Source organism: Chroicocephalus ridibundus, chromosome 15 (assembly GCF_963924245.1).
Source record: "Chroicocephalus ridibundus chromosome 15, bChrRid1.1, whole genome shotgun sequence".
Classification (NCBI taxonomy): domain Eukaryota; kingdom Metazoa; phylum Chordata; class Aves; order Charadriiformes; family Laridae; genus Chroicocephalus; species Chroicocephalus ridibundus.
This window is the reverse complement of record NC_086298.1, coordinates 5,879,890-5,904,212: the sequence shown is the minus strand read 5'-3', so window position 1 is coordinate 5,904,212 and position 24,323 is coordinate 5,879,890. Positions and strand designations below refer to the sequence as shown.

The following is a 24,323-nucleotide window of genomic DNA, read 5'->3' as shown; positions in this document are numbered from 1 at the left end:
TGAGCTCCAGGCACGGGACCAGCAGCACCAACACGTTCTCAGAAAAATATAAGAAACTCTCAGCTGCTTTTGGCTAAACTGTGAATAGACCTCAGACAAACCCAAGAGTTACTAAGTATGTCTTGGAACTAATCTTTGCTCCTTCTTTTCTATCATCTCTTTTAAAATAATACTACTAATAAAACACATTGTAAGCAAAAACCACACGTAAGATAGTGCAGCTGCTGCAGTACCGATACTCTATGTGAGAAAAAGAGATACAAGGACACATCAATAACGAAGACGAACAAAAGACGAGCTCAAAGGTCTTCAGATATATTTCGTAAAAGTTTGCCTTTAAGTAGCTTTCTCTAACAGGGCTTGAGAACGTCAAAAATATTACACTCCATTTGAAGCCTAACATAATCTCCAGTGCAGACATTTCTGACTGTAGCTACCCATCTCCCACAGCATAAGAAAAGCATATCCCTTCCAGCTTTGTGCTTCTTGAATGATGACTAGCTATATCTCTTCTTCCTGCCGGTCACCTCCTTCAGTGACAGTACATCTCCTTTCTAAAGATGAATTAGGACTGATATATCGCTTGTGCATGCCAAGACAGAAGGTAACAACAGCTTCTCTCATTCCGTTCCCCCAGCACAGTGCGGACTACAGCCCTGCCACCCTCACAGCAATGGGGCTTTTTTTTCTCCTCTTTTTTTTTTTTTTTGCCAGCTGCCTAACTGAACACCATAAAAATCCACAAAAACACCACTAAAAGCCATTCTTTTCAGCCACTGCATTGGCAAATCCAAAGGTTTAAGCAACCAGTTGCTTCAGGTCCAGGCCTCCAGCCTACCTCTAAAACAGGCAGCACATCCAGAGACGTACAGACTCGTGTTATTTCAGTCTCCCTGGCACATTGTACTTTAATCATAATTCTCCCCCTAGCCCACCCCCGACCCTCTTCTTGCTCAAGAGCTCACCAGGGCCCATACGTTTGAAAGGCACTCGCCTCCTACGTTGCTGCTGCTCTGCGGGGAGAGCAGAGCGGGAGGGGGAGTCAGCTGTTTCCATGACAGATTCACCATGTCCCTCACAGCTCTGCAAAACTTAACTTCCCTGGAAGGGTTTCAAGGTCTGACTCATGTCCAGTTCTTCTATTTTAATCATTCCCTCTTACATCATTCTCGGAGGCCCACGGTGTCACATGCAATCTCCCCCAGCCCCCCGCTCCTCCTCTGCCCAGCACTTAATCTGCTGCCGTCTCTCATCCCAAACAAAACTAGGTAGAGAAATATGTTTGATACCAACCCCTTCCCTACTCTCCAGAGCATTTACCAGCTTTGGATGGCAACTAATAAGGGCTTCCAAGAGCTCTCCATTGCAGTGACAACACTGAAATAGAACAGGAACAGTAGCCGCGCCAGCAAACCTAACGGTGCAGGGATGCGAGAGACCAGAAAAATCACAGCAGGCTCACTAACACCACAAACCAGCTGGGAGACAGCACAGGCCAGGAGATAAGTGTTGGGAAGGGAACCAGGTCAGCTGGTTCCTACTTTCCCTTCTCCCAGTGACTTCCTGAATAACTCTGGATGTCACTTAAGCTTTTTGTTCGCGCTCGGAAGTACAAATCATTAGCATCAGTCCATTCAAGATTTCTTATTAAACCTGATATCATGAAATGGGGCTGGAGCCAAAGCTCCCTGAAAGAGCCGAGTAGAACAAAGGTGCTCACGCACAGCCGTTTAATCCCTTCTCTAGATCCCAGCCTAAATGCCTCCATGGTTGAGAGATTCCCCGCTGATCTCAGGGGAGCCCCTTGTTTGTAACAGTGACCGCCAGACAAAAAGTCTTGCCTGGAAGATTAGAAATGCTAGCCAAACAACAGCTGGAACGCGCTGAGCCTCCCGCATGCTCTGTGCAGAAACAAGGCAGAGAGCAGAAACCCTGTACCTAACGACAGTTGCTTTGTTTGTTTTACTCTGGTCAATGAGTCACCCTCACATCGATTTGTTCTCTGTAATTGTTCATCACAGAGGTTTCTGGTGCAACCAGCGGCTTACAAAACTGTAAGGTCTGGTACAGATTTCCACTACCCCCTCCCCGCAAAAAGTCTCCTCGACCTTCCCCCATCCCAAGGAGAGAAGAACAGCCAGCTGGGATGAATGTAGCTCTGTCGGGATGTTTGCAAGGCTTTCACTGTGAGAGGCAGGCGTGGGACTCCTGGAAAGCACACGTTCGCATGCAAGGGAGACAAGGGGAAAGCACTGGATTTTTCCGTGTGTGGGTGAGTGGACATTTTACAAGAAGCTTGTGAGTGCAACGATGTCAGGAGATCGAGAGAAACTCAGGCTAACATGAAGGACAAGGTGCAAAGGCAATGAGACACACCAGAGCACGAACGTGCCTGATCTCTCCGCTGACTCCTGGAGCAAAAAAAAACTTGTAACATTTTGGCAAAGGAAGCACACAGAATTGCTTGGAAGAAGGCTGATGTGGGAAAGGCTTTCCTTTCTGTCCTTTCCCAGTTTCCTCTGCTCATTTCAGTATTTTTCCCACCTGCTTTTATTTTGCCTTTTGCTACAGTCAGCACAAAACCTTTCTTCTATGCAGCTCTCTCAGTTTCACCTTGTATTCACAGCCCTATCTGCAAACACCTCTTCCTCCTGGCCAAATTTACCTGGTCTCCTTGCTCCTCAAACACTTCATCTGATCCGCTTTGACTCTGTACCGCCACCAAAGACAAAAAGGTTTCTATGCAAAAGTGCACTTGCATTATACAAACCAGGATGGTACACACCTGGAGAGGATCACAGGAAAAAGGGGCAAATGTGATGGAACTCACATGCCCGTGAGTGAGATCTCACTGGTTTGGGAGATCCCAGAGCTGTAATGCGGGGAACCAAGGGCCGTAAATATGACAGAGTGAGCACAGACACCTGGGATGCTGCTGGATGGTGGGGAATTAAAAAGCACATTCAGGGAAGAGGTTGGCCAGAGGGAGGACAGAGGGGAAGACGTTGCAGAAGAGAATCTAAGAAGTGTAAGATCCAAGGTAGCACTGAGACAGTGCAAAAAAGAACAAAAATGCCTGTGAAGTGGGCATGGCACGAAAAAAAGGAAGAGAACAATATTTGTATCTTCAGTTTTCTTCCTGCTTGAGAAGAGAGATATGGAAAGGTTTGTTTGATCTCCCCACTTAATTCCCATCACAAGATATGAAGGGACCCAGCCAAAAGCCAGATGTTTTGTTTCCAGTTTCATTCAACAAGGTCTGCATAATAGACGAGGAAAAACTTTACCGGCCTACCCATCTTGCCCCTCTTCCCAGGAACTCCAGGGATCCCCTGCAAGGAAAACACACAGAGAAAAAAAAATAATAGGTCTGGTTGAGAAAGCAAACAGTCAACCAACAATACAAAACACAACCAGAAGAGAAAGGGGAATGCAAAACAGGCTAATGACTGCGGCATTGTTCAGGAATCAAAATGTCAGCTACTTGCAGTCAGCTGTGAGAGCAGAAGACAATTAACCTTCACCCACTGACTACGGCCCTCCCTGAGGACACACGCCGGCAGCATCCACACCCAGGGCAACAGGCTGAAGCTGCGCTTAGCAGGAGCAGTCATTAAGCTACTGGTCTGGAACCGAATGAAGGCCACCGCCAAGGCACTCGCTGGAGAACTTCTGTTTATGTTTCTTATTTAGTTATACAAGCATTAAATCAGAGACTCTAGAGGGCAGGGTAGTCCCCTCCCAGGCAGGCACACGCACGCTCACTCCCACATGCTCCCGGGGCCTCTCTTGTTTCTGGATCTTGCACTTTAGGGAGAAAAAGCTGGAATAAAAGAGTCTTCATCTTACAGCAACCTTCCTTAGGAGCTCTTGTAGGGGGAAGAGGAGGTCCTTGGATGGGTAGAGATCAGGTAGGTGGGGGGATGTGGGGGAGAAGAGCAAAAAAGCAAGGGAGGTCCTGCAAAGCTCTGAACATGTGGGTTTGGAGAAGGCACAGTGAAAAGGATGGGGGGAAGAGAGGACACGTGGGAACAGCAGCCACAGCTGCCTGTCCACAGGCCCCAGTCTTGACTGCCCAACTTGGTGCAACTGGAAGGAAATCCATTGTCAGAAAGGCCCGGGGACTGTCCCTTCCAAGAGCCAGGCTCTTTCCAAACACCTCCAGTTGGACACCCAAAATGCTGGGATGCTGTGGCTGGGATGTCACTCCTGTGGAAGCAGGGAATTTCCACATACATTCTCCCCCCAGCTCCATCCCAATCAGATGAACTAGTAACGGGGTGGAGGAAGGCAGGTTTTTAAGTGAAGGAAAACACAGAAAAACCCTCTACTCAACAGTGAGGTCTGATGACCCTGTCTGAAGCCTACGTTTTCCTGAGCTGAATGTCAACACCGTACAGGGACACAGGTCTTCATGCAAGGGTGGAAACAGGCTAAAGAAGGCATGGTTAAACATTAGGCATGCTTGCCTCTTTCCTCGGGAACAAGGGATAGAAAAGGTTACAAGAGACTCTGAAGAACTGTACTCAAGAACACACCAAGCTTTTCTTCAAAAGATACTCACTCGTTCTCCATCAGCCCCTGGTAGCCCAAATAATCCCGGGAGACCAATATAGCCCTAAAGAAAAGAGGAAACAAGTAGTCAGATACATTTCTCCATTAGCAACCAGTCAGTCTGTATTTCCTGAACAGCACAGCATCCTCCAGCGTTGGTCAATGGCAGCCGTGATGAAATAAACCTTGAGGCAAGTGTATATGCCCATGGACTGCATGGTGCTGGCTTCCACGATGTAGTCCAAGGGCACATACCCTCACACCAGGGATCATGAGGACTCCAGGCAGGAACAGGCCAGCAAGAAGAAACCTTACCTGGGCTGGCTCCAAGTGTACCTGAGGGAAACTGAGCTTGATTCAAGGTTAGCAAGAGTGATAGCAAAAGTAATCCACACGCCTACATCTCCTTTTATCTCTCCAAGGCCTCTTTCCCTGCCTTTGGCACTCATTCCCAACTGTGTTGCAAAAATGTCTCGTACCAAGCCCTTTCTGCTTGTCTTATGTTCCATGGTGGTTGCACACTGCAGCCCCTTCTCACACAAACACCACCTTCTCCTGGCAGGCAGGGCTGCCCACCACCCTGCTGCTGCGAGGGGAGCAAATCGGTAATGGTTCTGCCCAAAGCCTTTCCCTGCAAACTCTGTTGCACCAACCAAGACCTTTTGCAAACACTTTGTCAACGCAAGCACCAAGGGCCCTGCCATTTCAGGCTCTTAGGCTTGGGGTGCGAGGCTCAGCTTGTACATACGTGCAGATCCTCTGAAACCAACTGTAACGAAGCCTCCTTTGCACCAACATGTTTCATGTAAAATCTGCTCCTTTCACACTTAGCGGCAGGCGTCGCGTTTTCAAGTGCGCCGCGTTTCTCTGCCTCCTTGGGATCCTGCTCAGACAGGACACAAATGCTACATTTCCCTTCCCCTGCAACAATTGAAGGCTTGTGTTTAATCCTCTTTGCTCAGCAGTTAGTACAAAGTTACCTTGTGTGCTGGTCCTCTGCAAAGGACTAATTTGTGCCAAACATGCAGAATCGAGAGGAAGTGAATTTCAGCAGGGAGCCCCCTCAGTGGCACCTCACTGTTACAAGAGCCAAGTGTTAACACTGATTTTCTCTCATCTTTCTTTCTCCATCATTGCTAAATCTCGTACTGTCAACCCCACCACATTTTTTTACCAGTCTGTCGCTCCCTTTAGGTTGCGCTTCCTTTAAGGATGATACTTAGCTGGGAAATACGGCCACATTAAAATGACGCTGTCTACCTTTGCCTCCTGAACCCCAAGAGAAACCACGTAACTCCTGAACTACCTCCTGCAGAAGGAAAAATAGAGGTGGGGGTGGAGAAGAGTCCACAGTTGACTCCCTCAATCCACAAAATGCAGGTATCTCATCTTAGTACCCAATTCCGATTGACTGCAGATGAACTGAGAAATGGCTTTCTCGAATAGCTATAAATATTTCAGTCCTCAGCACTCAAGGGTGCAAAGTGGGAAATAATTTTCAAGTCTTACATTCTGCACACCTATCACACGACAATTATATGACGTCCTGGGTAGGCCAGAGAAACAGATGTGCCAGGGAAAGCTTCATCACTTGCAGAAGTGAGGTGAGGAAGCCGTGCCACCTCAGATCTTCCTCTCTCCTGCAGTACATTGAAGACGCCATCTCCCCTCCCAGCCCAGGGATACAGCTAGCTACACACTCAGCATTTGTTTATTCCTTGCAGTTTTCCTAGTGATGAAAGCCAGCTGCTTGAATTTACTGCATGTAGAGAAAGTATCACGTGTTAGAGAAAGGGGGGATTTTATTGGCTCAGAATCTCATTGTGAATTTATAATTGCAGGAAAAGAACAAAATCTTACTAACGAGAGTCTTAATTGGTAAAAAAAAAATATAAAAATAATCCTATGCAGTGCGAATGAACCCCCCGCAACTCAATTTGGTGTGCAAAGCCAGGCAGAACAGAGATATTAATGTTTGTATTTGCACATGGCTTCAAGATGCTGGCTTGCTATTCTGCATAATGATATAAATCACTCCCAAACTCAGGACTATACCCAAAAGAGCCCATATTCAGCATGGTCGAAGACCGCTGAACCACACTTATTGAAACTAAAGAGGCCTCTGGGAGATGGGGCTTGCAGAAAGTTCAGACTTTGGTAGGAATTTGTGTGCCATTCTTTCCTCTCCTGCAATGTGAGCTCTGAAGGGGTTGACTTTGAATCATCAGCGCTATTGGTGAACTTTGATCTCGGTACATTCCACGTATAATTTAAAAAATTTACCAGTGCTTCAATAAACAAGTGGTGTGCAGTTCAAACCCCCCGAATCCAGCAAATTAAAGGAACTAGTCTCGGGATTGCAAAATTAAGCATGAAGTTTCTTGGGAAGCCTTTGGTAAAAACAAACAGAGAAAAGACAAATGAAAAGCTGCTTACCCGACTGCCTTTTGGACCAGCTTCCCCTATGGGGCCAGGTAAACCCTAGAACAGAAGGGAAAAAACAAAGACAAATGTGGACAGGCTTTAACTTAACCTAATAAGCAGTGCCAGATCCCCAGCACCGTCCCTGCGTGATTCTGCTTTCAGTGCCGAGTCCAAGGCGTATCAACAAAGGAGAAAAAAGGACAAAATGATACAAATAACAAATCTCCCATTGTTGGGGAGCTGGGACTCCGCAGAACCTGAGACCGCTGCACATAGTGAGCCTTCCCTGGGGCTGAAGTAGAGATTTTTGATCGTAAAGACCAAAAAGGCTAATGCAGCAGGGTGCACGGAGGTTGCGTTACACTTCGCATGCAACGTACAGTGATGCTCTGTACCCAACAGCTCTCGACTCATTTTCCTGCCTAACTGAACACATGCATAGCAAGTGACAAATGCATTTCAATACCTGTTTAGGGAACACGGGCGGGCCCTGATGCAGTGGGAAAGCCCCTCGAATTTCCACAGCTCACAAAGTCAGTTAGCAATGCAGGTATTGCATATCTCTAACCCTTTGCAGCATCAACAGCTATGGAAAGAACTGAAGATACATTCCTTGTTTAACTTCTATGCCTATTGCTGCTCACTTAAAGTACTGTGAAAAAGAACCCTTTAAAAACACATAATGAATTTTCATGTTTATTGTCTTCTAGTAAGCTTCCAGGTCAATTTTTTCTCCAGTTCCAAATGTTTTTGGGCTTTTCTGGAAGGAAGGGGGGAAAAAAAAAAAAGGCGGCTAAGTCCATATTTTCTTTAGCTGGCAGCACTGCACACTCAACCAGGGATCTGAAAGTCAGGTTGTGCTCTTTCCTGGCTCACGCATCGTTGCCAAAGATTTCGGCCATCAGGATGAAGTTAACAATTCTGCCTGTGATGCGCAAATCAAACCAGAGCCAAGCTCTCTCTCCCATAGCACTGCGGAGCCAGCACAGCTGACAGGAGTAACAAGTAGTAAAATCTCAGTAAAGTAAACAGCTCTGATGCTGGATACACACAGCATTCAGATATGCTGAAAAAAGCTGCCTTAAAAAAAAAAAAAAAAAAAAAGTAATTTTCCTGACCCAAAACACATTTTAAGAAAGCACTTTTGTTCTTTGTATGTCAAGCACAAAGATTTCACCCTGCTTATCTGATGGGCAGAAGACTGCTGTGAGTTGCTAAACAGCATTCATTAACCTTGTATGTCCAATAGAGCTCGGACCGCTTCATATTAGTCATCTAACACACATCCACACCTGGCAGACGCTTTGGCATGCAGATCTCTGAGAGCCTTTCAGAGTATGAATGGAGCATTTAGTCAGGTGCATAAAACTCCCATCCAGCTCTACCATCTGCACTCTCCACTGTGCATCTGTATATTCCACCTGAAATTTGCTAAGCGAGGCATCAATTTCATTTCAAATTTCAAATGGCCCGAGGCGGGGGGATGCAGACTTGTTCTGCGCATCTAGTTCACATTTAGTCCAATAACCTGCACAACTGGGTAAAAACTCACAAACGAACTCATGGCAAGTCTGAAATGCTCATGGCAGACTGCTTGGCGTCTTTGATGTCTGCCTGGCCTCTTATCTATGTACTTAAATATAAATGTGGCAGAATCCAACACTCATGTGTCCATTTCAGAAAACCATGAAAAATTCATTTCACTGTAAAATGTTACAGGGCCGGGTCTTCTGCCCTCCAACAGATTCCATTTAGGGTCTTCCAAATTTTTCCTCTTAATTTTCTTCCTACTGCTCAGCATCTCACATCAGTAAGACAATAAAGTGTTGAGTCTTGATCCTTTTTTTTGCACGCTCCTCCATTCCTAAAGTTGCCATAGGGCAATTTTTTCAGAACGAAAGCAAAGACTTGGTTTTCTTTCATGATCATTTTTGCAGCTGCAAATACGATTTTTATATATGTGGTTTTGTTCCACGTATTATTTTATACGTATGTATATATATGATTATGGTAGTGAATTTTACTAGATCTAAATCTTTTATTTCAGTAATGCGCCTTCTTCTGTCCCAGGTTTCTAACATTTGATGTAAAACGTGGCTAAAAGGGAAGCCGCTTGCAGGTTTCTCTGCTCTGCTGGTTGTGTTCCCCCCCCCCCCGTTATACTGAAGCAAAAATTCGTCAGACTTTTCTATAGAAATCAAGGTTTTATCTATCATAGGCACAAAATACTTTCCAACAACCTTAGTGTCCCCCAGAGTTGAAAGACTGTCATTATTACAGCATCTTGGGGAGGGAAGAAAGAAAATATATATATTCTAAAGGTCCGCACTGTCTTTAGCGGGGCATGTATTTAGCAGGGCACATATTTAGCTACCTGCACACCCAAATCCCTAGTCTGTGCACAGCACGATGAGATTTACTGCACCTGCCTGCCAGGATAACCTTTGGCACCTGGGCTTCCGTCTGGTCCTCGTTCGCCCTTTGGAGAGAAAAAAGAAAAGGCACGGAAGGTAAGGTGAGTGTCACTCGGGGGAAGCCTTTTTAGCTGCTTCATTCTGTGAGTCGGGGGGAAAGGAGGGTGGAATGGATTAACCTGATGCAAATTTATAGAGAGGAAAAAATATTAACTGTAGACAGTGAAATAAATTAATGAGGGGGGAAAACACACAGAAGCCAAGTGAATAGGATCCATGCAAGTGTTGCTGTTTCTCCTTTTCCCTCCGTCTGCAGTGAAAGCAGCAGATAGTTTGAAACAAGGAGGCTAAGAGAAGGTGTAAGGCTGCATCTATATCTGGCATATGGAAGCATTTTACTGGTGGGGAAGCACTGCCAAAATTCTTCGAAACTAAATGGATTCATGTATAATATCCTTTAACATCATTGCTAACAGGGCCTGCTATTCATTGCCTTTTTTTTTTTTTCCTTAACTGCAAACATCATACTTAACCAAATAGAGCAGGGAAAAAGGGGGAGAGGGGGAATGGGCTTTGGGAGGGGAGTTACGTGTTAGTACTTAATATGATGTGGTTAGTAAACTCCAGGTGAAATTAATGTAAAAGGAAAAATAAAGGCGGAGTAGGATAAGCTGGTATTTCTTCCACCACATAAACTTAACATGGTTGAGCAATAAAAAATGAGAAATTAAATTTAGAAACTCCAGGGCTGTCTCCTCCCACCAACCTGCTGATGCTCGGGCAGTGTATGTGCACAGCTGCCGGCAGTGCGGGAGTTCACTCTGCATCCCTCTATGTACCAACCCGCCCCTGGAAGGAGCTGGCTGTCCACACCGAGCAGGCTGGACAGGATCCAAACTAGCATCAGAGTCAGCACATCCATCCCTCTTTAAAGGTTTTGGAAACTGGGAAGACTCACCTGGTCTCCAGGGTGACCTGGTGGTCCAGGGTAACCTTTATATCCCTGTAGAAATAGGATGGAAAAGATGAGTAAGAAGAAAAAAAAAATAATCTAGTTTCAGTTTGAATTTCTCTTTGCAGGTAGGAGTAAAGTTCTAGGGAGAAGCAGGTCTTTAGGTATGGGATAGCACTGCACGTGAACATTTAACATGCTGCTTTGTGCTTGGATCACCCAAACGCTGCCGATATTCCCAGACTCTGCTGCAACGTGCTGGGGCAGGAGCAGCCAGTGCCCGCTGGGGTCTGGCCTGGGGGCTACTGGAGAAGATGGACCTGCTCCACGAGCAGACTGAGAGTTGTACCTACACTCGGGTCTGTCTATTTGTAATCTACACCTTTAACAAACCTTAATCCTGAGGAGACCACAGGCTTGTAGAGTGAAATGTTGGCTTTGGGCAAGTTGGGGGATGACACAACATGAGTCACTGGGATTTCAGAGCGCTCACTTTTTCTTTAGAACTCGAAATACCATAAGAAACACCAAAATAACCATATTCTGTCATGGGAACTTCAATTTTGTTTCTAGCTTGCATTTGTCTAGCTTCCAGCTTTTCTGATCTAATTATTACAAGGTATGACAAGATCCAGAGTCCTTTGTTATGAAGCTACAGAAAATGGTAAGCAAGCTGTCTCTTAACCTGCTCTCTGCTGAATTAATTAGAATCAGTTTCTTAATCCAGCTTGCTAGCTGGCAAGTGTCGCAGGCTTCAAATCATTCTCGCAGGTCCTTCATAAACCTGCTTCAGTTTTTCAGGTTGTTTTTTTTTTTTCTTTTTTTTTGAGATGCAGACACTGGAGCAGGACAAAGGTAGCCTGTTCAACTGCAGACTGATCAGTATGTATTTTAAGAGAGTTTGCTTTCTCCAGGATTTACCTAAAGCTCTCTTCAAACACTGAGTAAATTCTGCAAGTGACAGGCACTTCAGATTTTTTTTCCCCTCTCCTTTATTATCTTGCTTCCGCTATTTAAAACAAACTCATTTCCATCAAGTGGAGTCAGAGCAGATTAGAAGATTAAATTCAGTTACAGAGACTGTTTAGCTGGCCTACAAGCAAGATGTTCTGGTTTCAGCCGGGATTGAGTTAATTATTTTTGTCTAGTGGTTGCCGTGTTTCAGATTTGGTATGCAAGGAACAATAATGCACGTTGTTTTAGTTATTGCCAGGTGATGGTTATATTTGTCAAGGACTTTTTTTCAGCTTCCCACAGCAGTTGAGAAGGAGCATAGAAAGAACGATGGAATGGCCAATGGAATATTCCGTACATAAACGTCATGCTCAGTATGTAAATGGCGTTAGCCAGGAGGGGGGGTACTCGCAATCCCTCCTCGGGACAGTGCCAATTCACCAATTTACTGGGTGGTGAGAGTGACTTGTGTCTTGTATATTATTTTACCATTATTATTATTATTATTATTGTTCCTTTTCTGTTATTGTTCTATTAAACTGTCTTCATCTCAACCTGTGAGTTTTCCTCTTTCCCTTTCCCCTCCTTTTCTCCCTCTTCTCCCTGCCCTTCTGGGGGAAGGGGGAGAACTGCGTAAGCGCTGCGCGGCCCTGGCTGACGGCTGGGGTTAAACCACGACGTAAGACTAAAAAGAAAGGGCAGAAAATTTAACTTGAAACAAATGGAGACAGAAGATAAACAAGAAACAGTCTTTGCACAAATATTACAGAAATAAACTGCTTCCAGGGTGGGTTACAATTACTATCTGAACTCAATCTCTGCTACTCACCCCGTCCCACGCCAGGGTTCTGGGCACACATTGCCTGTCTGCAAAGCCACGGGGGAGCATCCCCCTGCTCGGGAAGCCAAAACTGAACCCTGCTTTGGCCGAGGACTTGGTCTTTCGCTTCGCTCACCAGATGAACCCGGGCCTGTTTCTGCTCCCAGGTCCACACCTCTGCTTAACGGCTTTTTTATTCTTCCCATGGGCTATTCTAGACCTGCAGCCTAAGCCTTCGCTGGCGGAGGTATGCAATGCTCTCAGCCATGCTGGCTACTACCCACTCCCCTTTGCATTCCTCCTTGCTCATTATTTCAGACATTTTGGCCTGGAAAAATGTTGATTCCCTTTTTACTGATTCTCTCCTGCTTGACCTTGCTTGATATATCACAACCTGGTCTTTTGACTGAGCTGCACCCCATGAAGAGGAGGTGGCTGACCTAAAAGACTGTTTCGCTACCTTGGCCCTTATTTGAACCACCTAGAAGGTCTTAAGTGCTGTTAGTGCATTTCAGGCAGGGGCTCCTAAATGGAAGCGTCTCAGCAGCTCTTGGAGCAGGACCAGCAGACAGGACTCCCTGCCCCTCTCCAGGAATCTGCCCCATGACATCCTCTCTTGCTTATCCTCTCCCTGGCTCCTCGACAAAGGCTCAGCATCAGCAGAAAGGAGGGAGGATGCTCCACCCTGGGTGGGTGTCTGACCTGAAGGTGAAGGCACGTTGTGAAGGTCCAGATCCACCTGGGTTAGGAAGGCCCAGTATTGTTATCACCTATCCCTGGAGCATGGACCACCAGGGCGTGGCAGAGATGGAGACTGTCTGTTCTGCGCACCCCACTCCCACCCTCCCCATCACCTCTTCCAGTGAGAGATGCCAACAGAAACAGCCCTGGGTTCAGCATCTCCAGACATGCCCTCGGACTTAGCACAGAGCTCATGGAGTTTCCTTCTGGGGCCTCTGCCCAGCTCCTCCAGCCACAGCCTGGAGCAGGAACTACCTTTGGCTCCAGACAGCTGGAGCACCTACTTCCATGGGTACAAACACTTAGAGATGTCTCGCTCCCTTCACTGATAAGAAAGAGGTGCCCAGCTTGGCTGCTCCAAATCATTCTGCTCTGAATGGGTTCCTGCAGGACAGGCCTTTCAAGCCTGCGATGTCCACGCAGAGCAGGTGGTTAGATGAGAGCCCTTTGAGGTGCTCAAAGCATGCTAACCTCTGAGCTAACGTCTGCGCCAAGCATTGCATTGCTATCTCTATAATGGCAGGTGAATGGCACTTAAGTTAAATATCTAGACACTCTACTACTGTTGCATCCTATTAAATATCCTCCTTACTACATATAATGAGCTCTGTGAAGCTTCAAATGTGTGTTTCTTTATAGTATACTCCAGTTATTTCTGTCTCAGGTTAATTATAGTGAGGAGAAAACAGAAAAGCTTGTGTATGCTAAAGTTGGCTGCGACGTGAAAGTATTTACCTGCTAAAATCCTCTTCAAATAGCACTAAAATGACAGGGCAGAGGGTATGTAAACAACTGCATTTGCACTTTTATACAAACGCTTCCTGATGATTACAGGGTGCTCAACACAAAGGGCTGTGATTTAGAAAGGAAATTGCACTCCAGTGGAGGATTTACTCATCTGTGATGATATTTATAATCCCCGCTCTTCCAGCTAAAAAGGATCACCCTGCACTTTGCTAGGAAATGTGAAGAGTAAAGAGGCCAGTGAATGAGATCTGCATGACAGGATATGTTTTGAAGCACGGACAGATTCTGCCTTTACTCCCCAAGCGACTTTAGTGAAGCTTTTTCTCTCTCACTGCTGCTGTCTTCCACAATCTTGCACTTCGCTACAGCCGTTCTCTCCTCCACAGCATTTGAGGCTGGGAGCAATGATGTAGTGCTCTGCTGGCGTGTATCTGCAAGGCAGCTGGAGCCTGCAGCCCCTAAACAAAAGCCAAAGCCCACCGACACCTCGTGGGCCCCTGAGAGGAGGGCAGAGTGGACAGCCAGCTCCTGCCACCATTCCCGAGAACTCCTGGTCAGCAAAAGCAACATTTGCCCTGCGTGGAGAGGATGAGAATTACACCTGCTGCTTGAAAGGCAGTTTCATACACCCATAGACGGGTGCAGGCAAAACGACTTTGGGGGTGCCCTGAGATCAGACTCTCCGATCCTACGATGGGCAAAGGTCTGCATTCACAAGGCACCGCGCCGTGGGCCGCACTGCCCAAAACCATATGCTGCTTGGTTGTGGCTCCAGCTCACGCTGCTGAGCCCGTTGTTTCATTTAGTGGGAAAAGGATTTTCTTTCCCCTAGTGAAATATTTTGCCTACTTGAAAGTTTCTACATGGCATTTTCAGATCAAAGCCCTTAGAGCTCTTTTCACAGTCCCTCCGTGGAGTGAGCAGGAGGGATGTCCTTTTCCAAGGCGTTGCTGTTTTCTGGTAGCCAAGATGTGTTGCCCACCTTCAGCCAAACACCAGCATATTTTCACTGGGAGAATGCCAGCAGGGAATCCAGATAAAAAAAGACTTTTTTCCAAACATTTCTCCAACAGCTGTAAATTTTTTCTTAATGCAGGATGCTAATAAAAGCCAGGTTACACCAAAAACACTGCCAGACTAGCGCTACTGGGAGGTGGTTTTTTTAAGCTGCACCAAAGGAAAAATTTCAGCGTCCAACTTGCTCCTTACTTGAAGAAACAGAAGCATACCCCTGCCTTCGCCCTGTCCAGGGGGAGCTGAAATCAGATGTGAAGGCCATGTGCTGTACTCAGGAATGTTTGTTCAATCTCCTATTCCTTCTCCACTTTTTCCACTATGTTAGTCCTTGCACTCCTGACACTGCATTTTGCTGATCGTAACCACAAGGTTTTGTTTTATGAGCTGTTATACCAGGAAAATGGTATTCTTTGCACCCTATTTGTTAGAACTTGTTTGTGACAGCAAAAGACTGGTAATTAATCACTCTATTGGTCCTAGCTCCACACAGCACCCCCAGCATGACCAACCTTGGGAGTAGGAAAATGAACCCAGCTTCTACTCTTGACAATTTGACTCCAATATAAAGCACACAACAAACAATCATGGAGAGAGGGAGGATTTCTTTCAGCGTCCTCCACACCTTCTTTCTCTCCCCTGAGTCTTAAAGCCTACCTGAGTAGGTGTCTGTGTGCAGCTAATTGGCCTGAGGAACAGTATAACTTCAAGGGCCCATTGACGGATGAAGTGATTGAAACAAGATGCTAATTTTAACTGTTCAGCCTAGCTATGTCAACATCGGGTCACTGGGAAAGGATTCATGTCTGCTGAGCCCAAACTATCAAACAGCTCTCTGCAACAGGTCCAGCTTCCAAAAAACCAAACCAACCTGCCAACACGGCCTGGAACTGGAAGGTCAACTGAAATGTTCTTCCTATATAAAAGGTACAGATGGCTGAGGTATCGCTGTGCAGACTTGCACGCATGAATACAAGCACACACACTGCTGCACCATGAAGGCAGGGGTGGATCTTGTACTCCATCCTTATATATCCTTTTCTAGGCATAGGTTTGCTGTTCGTGATGTTAATGTTGTTGAAACATCAATACGGAAGCAAATAAAGCAAAACCTGCCTAGCGCTGTCAATCTCCAAGCAAAATAGAGAGAAGGCATTCAGATATTTTGTTTGAAATGCGCTTTACCCGGAGAGACAGTCAAGGTTTCCTTGGAACGTCTAAACCTGTTCTGAATCCAATTGATGCCGGTTGTAGATCCATTTAAGTTAACATATGGGCTGAACCAGATCTAAATTCAGCTTCCTGATGAAGACCCAGTGTCAGGGTGCAGAAGGACGATGCAGTGCAGTGGGACATGGAGTACAAAGAAGGAACAGAAATCTGGATCCAGAATTTCATTTCATACTCTTACGTGCGTTGTTTGTACAACCTTTAGGCAGTTGCTTCAGCCTATGTCCCAGTTTATACACTCACAAAACAGGCATAAGACTTTTTTTGCTGGGTACTAGGACTTAATTAAATCTTTTAGGCAGAGCCAGAGGAGAAAATTATAAAATAAAAATACTGATCTAATTCACTAGAAAAAGAATACTCTTACCTTTCTACCAGGTGGTCCAGGGAACCCAGTCAAACCAGGTAAGCCCACGTCTCCCTGCAGGAAGCAAGCAAGTTGAATTAGTTTCCAGGAACATTTTCCCTATGCCAAGCAAACTGTTCCTGAAATTATTTTGCCAACAGTAGCACCCAACTATTGATATTTCTGATTCTAATCGCAACTCTTCAAAAACTGACTGGATAAGAAGTGTAGATTTAAACAACATCTCTATTAACTGGCTCACATAAATAATAATCCCAGTTAATTAATGGCAGCTGCTGCTAGAGTCCAGCTTTTTGCCAGCAGAATGAATGAATGCTTTTTTTTTTTTTCCAATGATCTCATTCAGTCACATGCTTCATTCACCTTTCGATAGGCAATTAAATAGCCAAGGCAAGACAATTTTAGCTTTTAAATGCAACAAGAACGGCAGGTACCTCCTGCCAAATCCTGTGATCGTGCTCACACTCTGCTACTGCACTGGCTCAGCCCATGGCTCCGGTTCAGATGGCGCTGACGGCATGGATATATGACATGGATTGAACCTTTGCAGGCTGCTGGTGGGAGGGTTTTTTCAGTGGCCTGTACTTTTGAAAAGGGAGTGCATCGCATCCCAGCTGGCATACCCAAATCTTCGCAAAAACGGAGAAGCGCATTGCTGTGAGACCTCTCTAACATCTGATCCTTTTGTACAAGCCCATGTTGGCCTCCTCCAATTTGGATCAAAAAACCCTTTAGAGTGTCTAACACTGTGCTGTGCCTGCTTACTGAAAATGCATTTGGAGTATCTAGCTCGAAAATTAGGCGTCGCTCCAAACTCCTGCTGGAAACTCCTTGTTTCTATTACTGCTAACAGGAATAAAGCCTTGTTAACATGAGCGAAAAGCGATCTCTCCCTTCCTTACACTGAGCATGCCTGCAAGAAAACGGTTCCAGACTCTGCGGATGATTTCCATGTGATGCCATTCCGATGTAGCGTACCAGAAATTTCAAAAGGCATCTCGTGCTGTTAAGTTAAAAGCATCGTTTCAGATTTAGCTTTCTCAATGTTTTCTAGCGTCACCCTCCATCTTGCGTTTGTGGGGCTTGCTGTGCTTCATGGAGGCATCTGGTTTCAAATGGAGGGCCTAAATTCTTCATGGCTGATGCTTTCTATTAGCTGTGCATTTATAGCAAGGCTTATGATGAAAGGAAGAGAACCAGGCCTCTTGCCCTGGACACGAGTTATGAAGTATTGTGCAGGCACCACTGAAAGAACTAATTGAGGTAGATGTTGTGGAGCTCCGATCGCTCTACTATTCATTTCTAAACTTCTGTGAGGCCTTGTTGCCTCAGTAAAAATCGCTCAGCTGTGAAACAGCAAAAACAGGAGTTATAATTTATTGAAAAGAGTTAGCAGAACTCTGATCCTTAACAGTTGCTGAATCCAGAAACCAGCTACACTTCCCAGTTGTGTTGATTTGAGTAGACGTTGCTGGAAGGGCCTCCAGTTATGACACAGGAGGGTCTGCGCGTTGGCAGTGCAATGCTGTGAGAAGTCCCCGTTTCTCCAGCCGTGGGACAGCAAGGCTGCTCTCAGAGCACCGGGCTGCGGGTAGGACATCAGGCAGAGCTCTGTTTCTCAGCCCCTCGGCAAGAACATCCTTTCCTTTGCCTTCAAGACTTTTATTGCTTACACTGGGATTGCCTCTGTCCACAGCTGCGTGCCCAGAGCTAGCAAGGTGCGGCTGTATCTCACATGCGCTATTTTAAATACTTATCTTAAGTAGCCATGTGCCTGCAGTGGCAGGGACTTAAGTTTGGGCTGCAGATTGTGCATAAAATGGATAAACACTTGGACAACGAAAAGCTGTGTCAGCAGGCACTTTAGTGCACTGTGGTCAATACCTTAGCTAACCTTCTTCAGTCCTGAATCTGGAGTCTAAGTCTTAATTTTCAGTCCTAAATCTACTTAAATAGCTGTGATGCTTGTGGCTGCAGTCTGGACTCCCTCCATGTGGATGCCTGGGGCTTACAGCACACCGTGCTCTCCCTGCCTGACCACTCTGGGAAACATCTTACCTTCTGTCCATTGCGAGCTTTTCCAGGCGACAGCCCAGGATCACCTTTCTGTCCCTGAAACGAAAAAACTTACATTACTGACATAATCCAAGGACCCAGCCCATAGATGCGGTTCTGATTCCACCAAGCCTCCAAAATTAGAAAAACGTTTTGTTTTATCTGTCTTGCCCCGACATCCCAAACATATTAAAGTCCCCGGGTATGGCTGCTTTGCTGGGGCTGGTTTTGGTGAGCGATTGCTGCTGCTAAAGTGTTGAGTTTTAAATAGTATTTGACAGTATTAAATTGACTAAAGAAAGGATAACTGGAAGAAGGCAATGTCAGGACTTTTGATACTTATTAGACTAGACAGCTGTGATTTCTTCCTTGTCTACAACTACCATCAGAAAAATAATTACCAAGCCTATTACTGTGGCTAAACCATCCTTCTTAACAACTTGCTAGATGATGTTGCTTTTTTAACTGTAGAGAACAGATGAAACTGCAGAGAAAGTTACACTAATTAGACACTACCAACAGCCAGAGCAATTGTGAGGCTTTCAGGCTGGCAGAAGAAAGAGGCACACTTTATCTTAAGTGGCAGTATTCTTTCTTTTCCTTCTTAACAACCGTGATGAGAGAAATTACAATTTAAGACTCTCATCTCCTGATGAACACAGGCTGGAATTTCAGCAGCATTTGCACATCTAATTCCAGTAGATTACTTTGAAAATCCCAGTTCAAATCCTTAAAAGGTGGAGGGGTGATGTGTGCACCTAACAGGGTGAGAGCTAGAAGTAGGAAAAAGTAGAAGGGATTTGAAGTATGTCAGATTCTTTTGGCAGGGGAGAGGTAAGGCTTAACACACAAAGAAGCCTAGGTCTGTATAACATCTCTTCTGGCACAGCCAGGACACAGGAGGACACAGGTATCCCAGTATCAGGCACCGGCCATTTAACACCCCTGGGATCATAAACGAGTCGCAACCTCTGTGCTCCACATCAGCAGCACGGGATTCAAAACCAACCACCGAGCACAGGACAGTTGTGAAGGTTAATTAATGCTTGTCAAGTGAAGGGTTTGGAGGGAAGGTGAGACCCTACAAAGGAGTAATAGTATTTATTAACTGGCATTTCTCATCAGCAGCGCAAAGGTCTAATTATAGCCATCTGAGCAGCTTTTCCATGCAGACTCACTGCGACCACATTTGACACATACTTCCCACCTTGCAGAGAATGTAAATCTCCCCTTCTCCTCCTCCTCCACCATCCACCACAAGCTGCGAGGTTCAGGGAGTGAGACTACTTGGCTACGGACTGTAGGGAGCACTGCTGATTCAAGGCAGATGCATCTGTGCAAATTCTGAATGAAGGCTGCCTGGTTTCCAAACAGTAAATGAAGTCATGCAGATAATCTTGCTTTGCATGCAGCTGTTATCGGGGCAATTCTCCCGCTCTTTGAGCTTCAGAGCAGTCAGTGGGTGCTGTGACTGCTTGGAACAGATTAAAGCAGCCCTCAGGATCGCCAGGTATTAATTTCTACTCTGCAAAATTAATTTCCTGCAGCAGGTAGACACCCACCGCTCTCCCTAAGTCTTGCCATGTGCTCAATGCAGTGACTGAGCCGTGTAAAGGAATACAAGCCTTTTGGTGTTTTTCCCTGGGAAGCTCCCGATTATATTAGCAAAGACTGTGCTTTACATCACAGAGTTGTGTTCAACACAGCTGAGACCACCACACAGGTGAAGAACTCAGCCACAAGTAGGATCGCTCTTCCCCCAGGTTAATCAGCAAGATGGCATCAGAGCCAGAGAGAACGGATGCCTGGATGCAGAGGGCTGGAATCGTGGATTAATTGCCCAACTCTTCTCGCACAGAAACTACAACATGGGAATGAGCCAAAGCCTTGTCCACCACTAAGCCACACACCTTGTCTGCAAGCTTCTCTCCTTCCCATCCCAACCGACTGAGCCCAGTACTTCCTCTTGTAAAGGAAGAAATTGTTCTCTTCCATTTTTTCCCTACCCGGGAGAAGTCTAGAGTCGTGCAATTTAAACACCTCAGCTTTGCAATCCCACTAATAGTATTTTAAACATCAGTAAGCCAAACTGATGTGATATCTCGGAACCAAACCATTCACTAAAAGGAAAATTCAATTTTTCCTAGTGCTATAATAAGACAGATTTATCCAGAGCAGCTAACTAGGCAAACCACACTAACGCCTGATGCCAAAACCCTCCAGATGAGAGATGTAAACCCAACTCCTGCTATGGCTTTTGAAAACACACCCTGCCTGACAGCTAACCCTCCGCCTAATCCCAAACTCTATTAGGGTATCCTCCGAGCTACATCTAGTCATCAGCAAAAATGCCTCTCGTGCCCCCACCAGCAGCTTACAGGTCACACAGCTAGCCACAAGCCCAGCCCAGCACACGTCTGAGGCCATTTAAGAGGTTATCTACTATAATCAGTCTTTGCTAACTGTATGCAATAGGAATTTTGCCAAAGACAACACACAGAATACAAAAAGTGGCAAGAAGCCCCCTTTAAGTAGTTGCACATTAAAAAATGCTGAGAAAAGCACGATGGGTGAAATTCTCAGGCGGCACGAGTGGGTGTGATGCCACTGAAGTCAGTGGGACCATGCCCAAACAGATCAGCAGGAACACGGCTCTACAGCTACAAAGAGCTCGGTGCAAAAGATCAGCTTGCTAAGTACCAGGAATTACAAGTGCTCAGCTCCAGTGACAAGAATAAGGTGAACTCTGCACAGGATAGGTTCAGAAACGCAGGAGTCCAACAACACAAGGCTGGTGTCACCACTGCAATACAACTGGACAAGAGCCACGCACAAGCACAGACATCTCTGCCAGCTGCAATGCCACATCACGTCCCTCGTGCGCAGCAGATTGCCTGACCTGGTGAGTGCTCTGTTAATTCAGCCGATAAAAATTATGCCCCTGGGTTACTTCCTAAGTGACAATAGCTTGGTGTTAGTCATCGTTTCCAAGCTGTATCTATCTGGGAAACTGCAGTTTCCTGTCTTGGATTGCTTGTTTTTTCCATGGTATTATCTGCTATCTACGGAAGACCTAGTCCAGCAGCCACTTGAGGCTCTTGGCAAGAGAAGTTCTAGTTGGGGCTGCTCTGCCTTGTTGCCCAGGCTGGGCTTTCACAAGTCCGTAATTTCAGCCATGGGCTGGGTCCACTAAGAAGGTATCAGGTCCCAGGTGCAGGCTTGTCAAGCCTGCTGAAGTGTAGAGGTGTTTAAAATGTAAGGGGATGAAATATAATTTTTTTTTGTGTGAAGTTCACTTTCTGGGACTGGTGTAACAGCAGAGGAATGAAGGGAAGGAGGGAAGTCAAAACTCTGGGATCTGATACACGCCTTACAAAAAGTGCTTCATATGCAAAGATCTTGCAATCATGGCTTGGCAGGCTCTCCCTGCTAGAGGTGAGATTATGCCCAGGCTTGGGCCGAGTTACGGCTCTCACATCCCATTGCACACTTATATACTTCTTTTGACGAAACATCACATAGAACAGCCTAATCCTGCAAATGGTGGCTGGATAAAATTAAAATCTATCGCACAGACTGATGACACCGTATCTCTGCTGCACACTATTACAGCTGTCCATCCACTGAGGGCTTCCTGCTGCCAGACTGGGCAGCAAAATGGAGGAAAAATGCTTACAGGACGTTTTTATTTCTAGTAGGAGACCAACTGAACACAGCTTTACAGCCAAATGATGATTTCTGACAAGGCATTAGGCTAAAAGTGTGGGTTTTTTTTAAAAAAACCTATAGCATAGAAACATAGTTTGGCTCTACAGATTGGATCAGGCTGAATTTGCAGCACTGGAAGTTAGATAAAAGAACTTTGATTTGAGTTGTAAAACTCAACAAGTGTGATCTGGAAGTCATTGATGGAGAATAAATGCAGAACACGAAGATGCAGAACTTTTACAGCCCCACTTTTCAGGCCATATAACTACACTTTAGAATTTAAAACAGCTGCTGTTCACCAGCATGTCTCCAGTGCCTAATTTTTAATCATGTAGAGGCAGCATGCCAAGTTTCCAGAATCTTTTTCCCAGAGCATCGATAGTGTTCACAACATCTCTGCCTACTGATGAGATCATGAAAAGAAAGGACTCTTGCTCGCACCTTTCTCTATGTTTGGCTGAGACACCCTACAGCTTCCTTGGCAGTCAAGACCTCTATTAAGCATTGCCTTTCAAAACTCAACTATTCTTTAGTCCCAGATAGGCGTTATAAAATATAAATATAATTCTGTGTAAACAATGACACCGAACCAATCCAAAATGATTTCCCAGGAACTTCACCGTCTTTAGGTAACACAAAGCCCTAGACATAGGAATGAGCTGGGAAGGAAAACATCTTTCTGAAGGGTTTTGCAGCATAAAGGACTAGCTCCCCTCTGGAGCTGTGTCTGTGCTAAGGTCTCACGCGAAGGGAAGAGGTCCAGCTGCTGGGGGGGTGACTCCAGCTCCAGCTCCCACCCAGCTGCAGCACCCTGGGGGGAACAGGAAAAAAAAGACAAAACACAGGGCTCCTGGTACTGCAGGAGGAGGTCTGTGAGACCTCATGGGAGAGATGAGGACATCTAGAAGGAAGCAACGGGACTGTTTTGGGAGCACTCACGGAGATCAGGGTTCCCAGAAACTCTGGAGAGGGAAGGAGGGACGAGGGAGATTCAGGAGGAGGAAGGCAGAGGAAGAAGCCGGGTGCTGCCGGTCCCCCCGTGCCATCTGGACCCAAAGGTGGACGAGTAGGATACAAAACCCACAGAAGAGAAATGAGAAGGGGAAGAAATCCTGGTCTGTTGAGGCTCTGGAGTGGGAGGATTCCACTGCCCTCATCTCAACATTGCAGTTTGCTCGCTGGCACAGGCATAGCTTAAGCAGGATCCTAATTAGGCAGTCTTTGAAATTAGGGAAGGCCAACTACCGAGGCACACAACAGCAGGGGCTCTCGCAAGCACAGGAAAAGGCTTTGGCCCATGTGTGAGCAGAGAGGAGGGGAGAAATGGCTTCAGCTCCTCGCCATTTTATAGGGAGGGGGATGAAAAGGTCTGTCCTCCCCCCACCAGGACGTCCTCTCAAACAGGAAGGCAAAGGCTCCTCACGCCAATTAATACTTACTTTCAGGCCTGGGGGGCCAGGCGAGCCAGGGTTTCCATGGGGACCTGGAGGACCCTAAAAAACACAAGAAACACAAAAGTCAAAAGGAGTTGGAAGGGATCGGCTTTAGTCCCGGGAGCGGCAAAGAGTCTCGGGCTGTGCTGGGGCCAGCGCTAACAGCAGAGCACCAGCGGCCTGTGCCCAGCTGGGGCAGCTTCAACGCCACCCTCCGTCCTGCCTTCCCAGCGCTCAAACTTGCCTGCCGGTTCCTACCCTCCTGTGGCGTGTGTCTGTCACCACAAGACGTGTCATGACAACAAGATGATTTGGGTACACCCAATATTCCACAACCAGGAACGGAAACTGCTCTGGGGTCAGGGGAGCCCAGGCTCTGCAAGGAGACCCAGCAGACAGAGACGGAGGCAGGCAGAGGGCTGTGGGAGCATGGCAGGGTGTTAATGATTTTTTTGGACAAAATGGAAGGGAACACAACTAATTACTAAAGGGAAATTTTAAAATGTTCAGCTATTTGAGATGATCTCATTTCCCCAGAAACCAGATTTTTGCCTTTAGCGGTTAGAAAGAGAACGGATGGCTGGACAGTAAAATGGGGAGAGCAGAGGTAAATCCCTGCTTAAACCATTTAAATCTGTATTTTTGCATAGGTCTCACAAGCCGATGACACTGTCAGAGCAGTTACCTCAGATCACATACAGCAGTATCTCCTTTCACATCATATTTTAAATCACCCTGCATATTTTCCGAAGACTATTTAAGGAGTTATCTGGAATAAGCAGCTAAGAATAGTTTATCCTGGGATTGTATACAGCACAGAAGATCTGTTAGCCTTTCAGGCCGAAGTAATAACAATTCTAAGTCCTCTTGAACACGTTCCTGGGAGATGAAACAACCTGAAGATTCAATT

The 24,323-nt window shown here is 46.0% G+C and overlaps 1 protein-coding gene across 1 annotated transcript in view; it reads right to left on the bottom strand.

Annotated features, from left to right (window-relative positions):
• The window catches only part of LOC134523806 (collagen alpha-1(XXVII) chain-like), a 163,093-nt gene that overhangs the window by 105,340 nt on the left and 33,430 nt on the right, over positions 1 to 24,323 (bottom strand). The window contains exons 5-12 of the mRNA XM_063353197.1: positions 23,420 to 23,473; positions 18,276 to 18,329; positions 16,218 to 16,271; positions 10,351 to 10,395; positions 9,404 to 9,457; positions 6,991 to 7,035; positions 4,565 to 4,618; positions 3,288 to 3,332 (exon numbers count right to left, since the gene is read on the bottom strand). Of these exons, the coding sequence (XP_063209267.1) occupies positions 3,288 to 3,332; positions 4,565 to 4,618; positions 6,991 to 7,035; positions 9,404 to 9,457; positions 10,351 to 10,395; positions 16,218 to 16,271; positions 18,276 to 18,329; positions 23,420 to 23,473 (405 nt within the window). The remainder of the gene's footprint in view (positions 1 to 3,287; positions 3,333 to 4,564; positions 4,619 to 6,990; positions 7,036 to 9,403; positions 9,458 to 10,350; positions 10,396 to 16,217; positions 16,272 to 18,275; positions 18,330 to 23,419; positions 23,474 to 24,323) is intronic.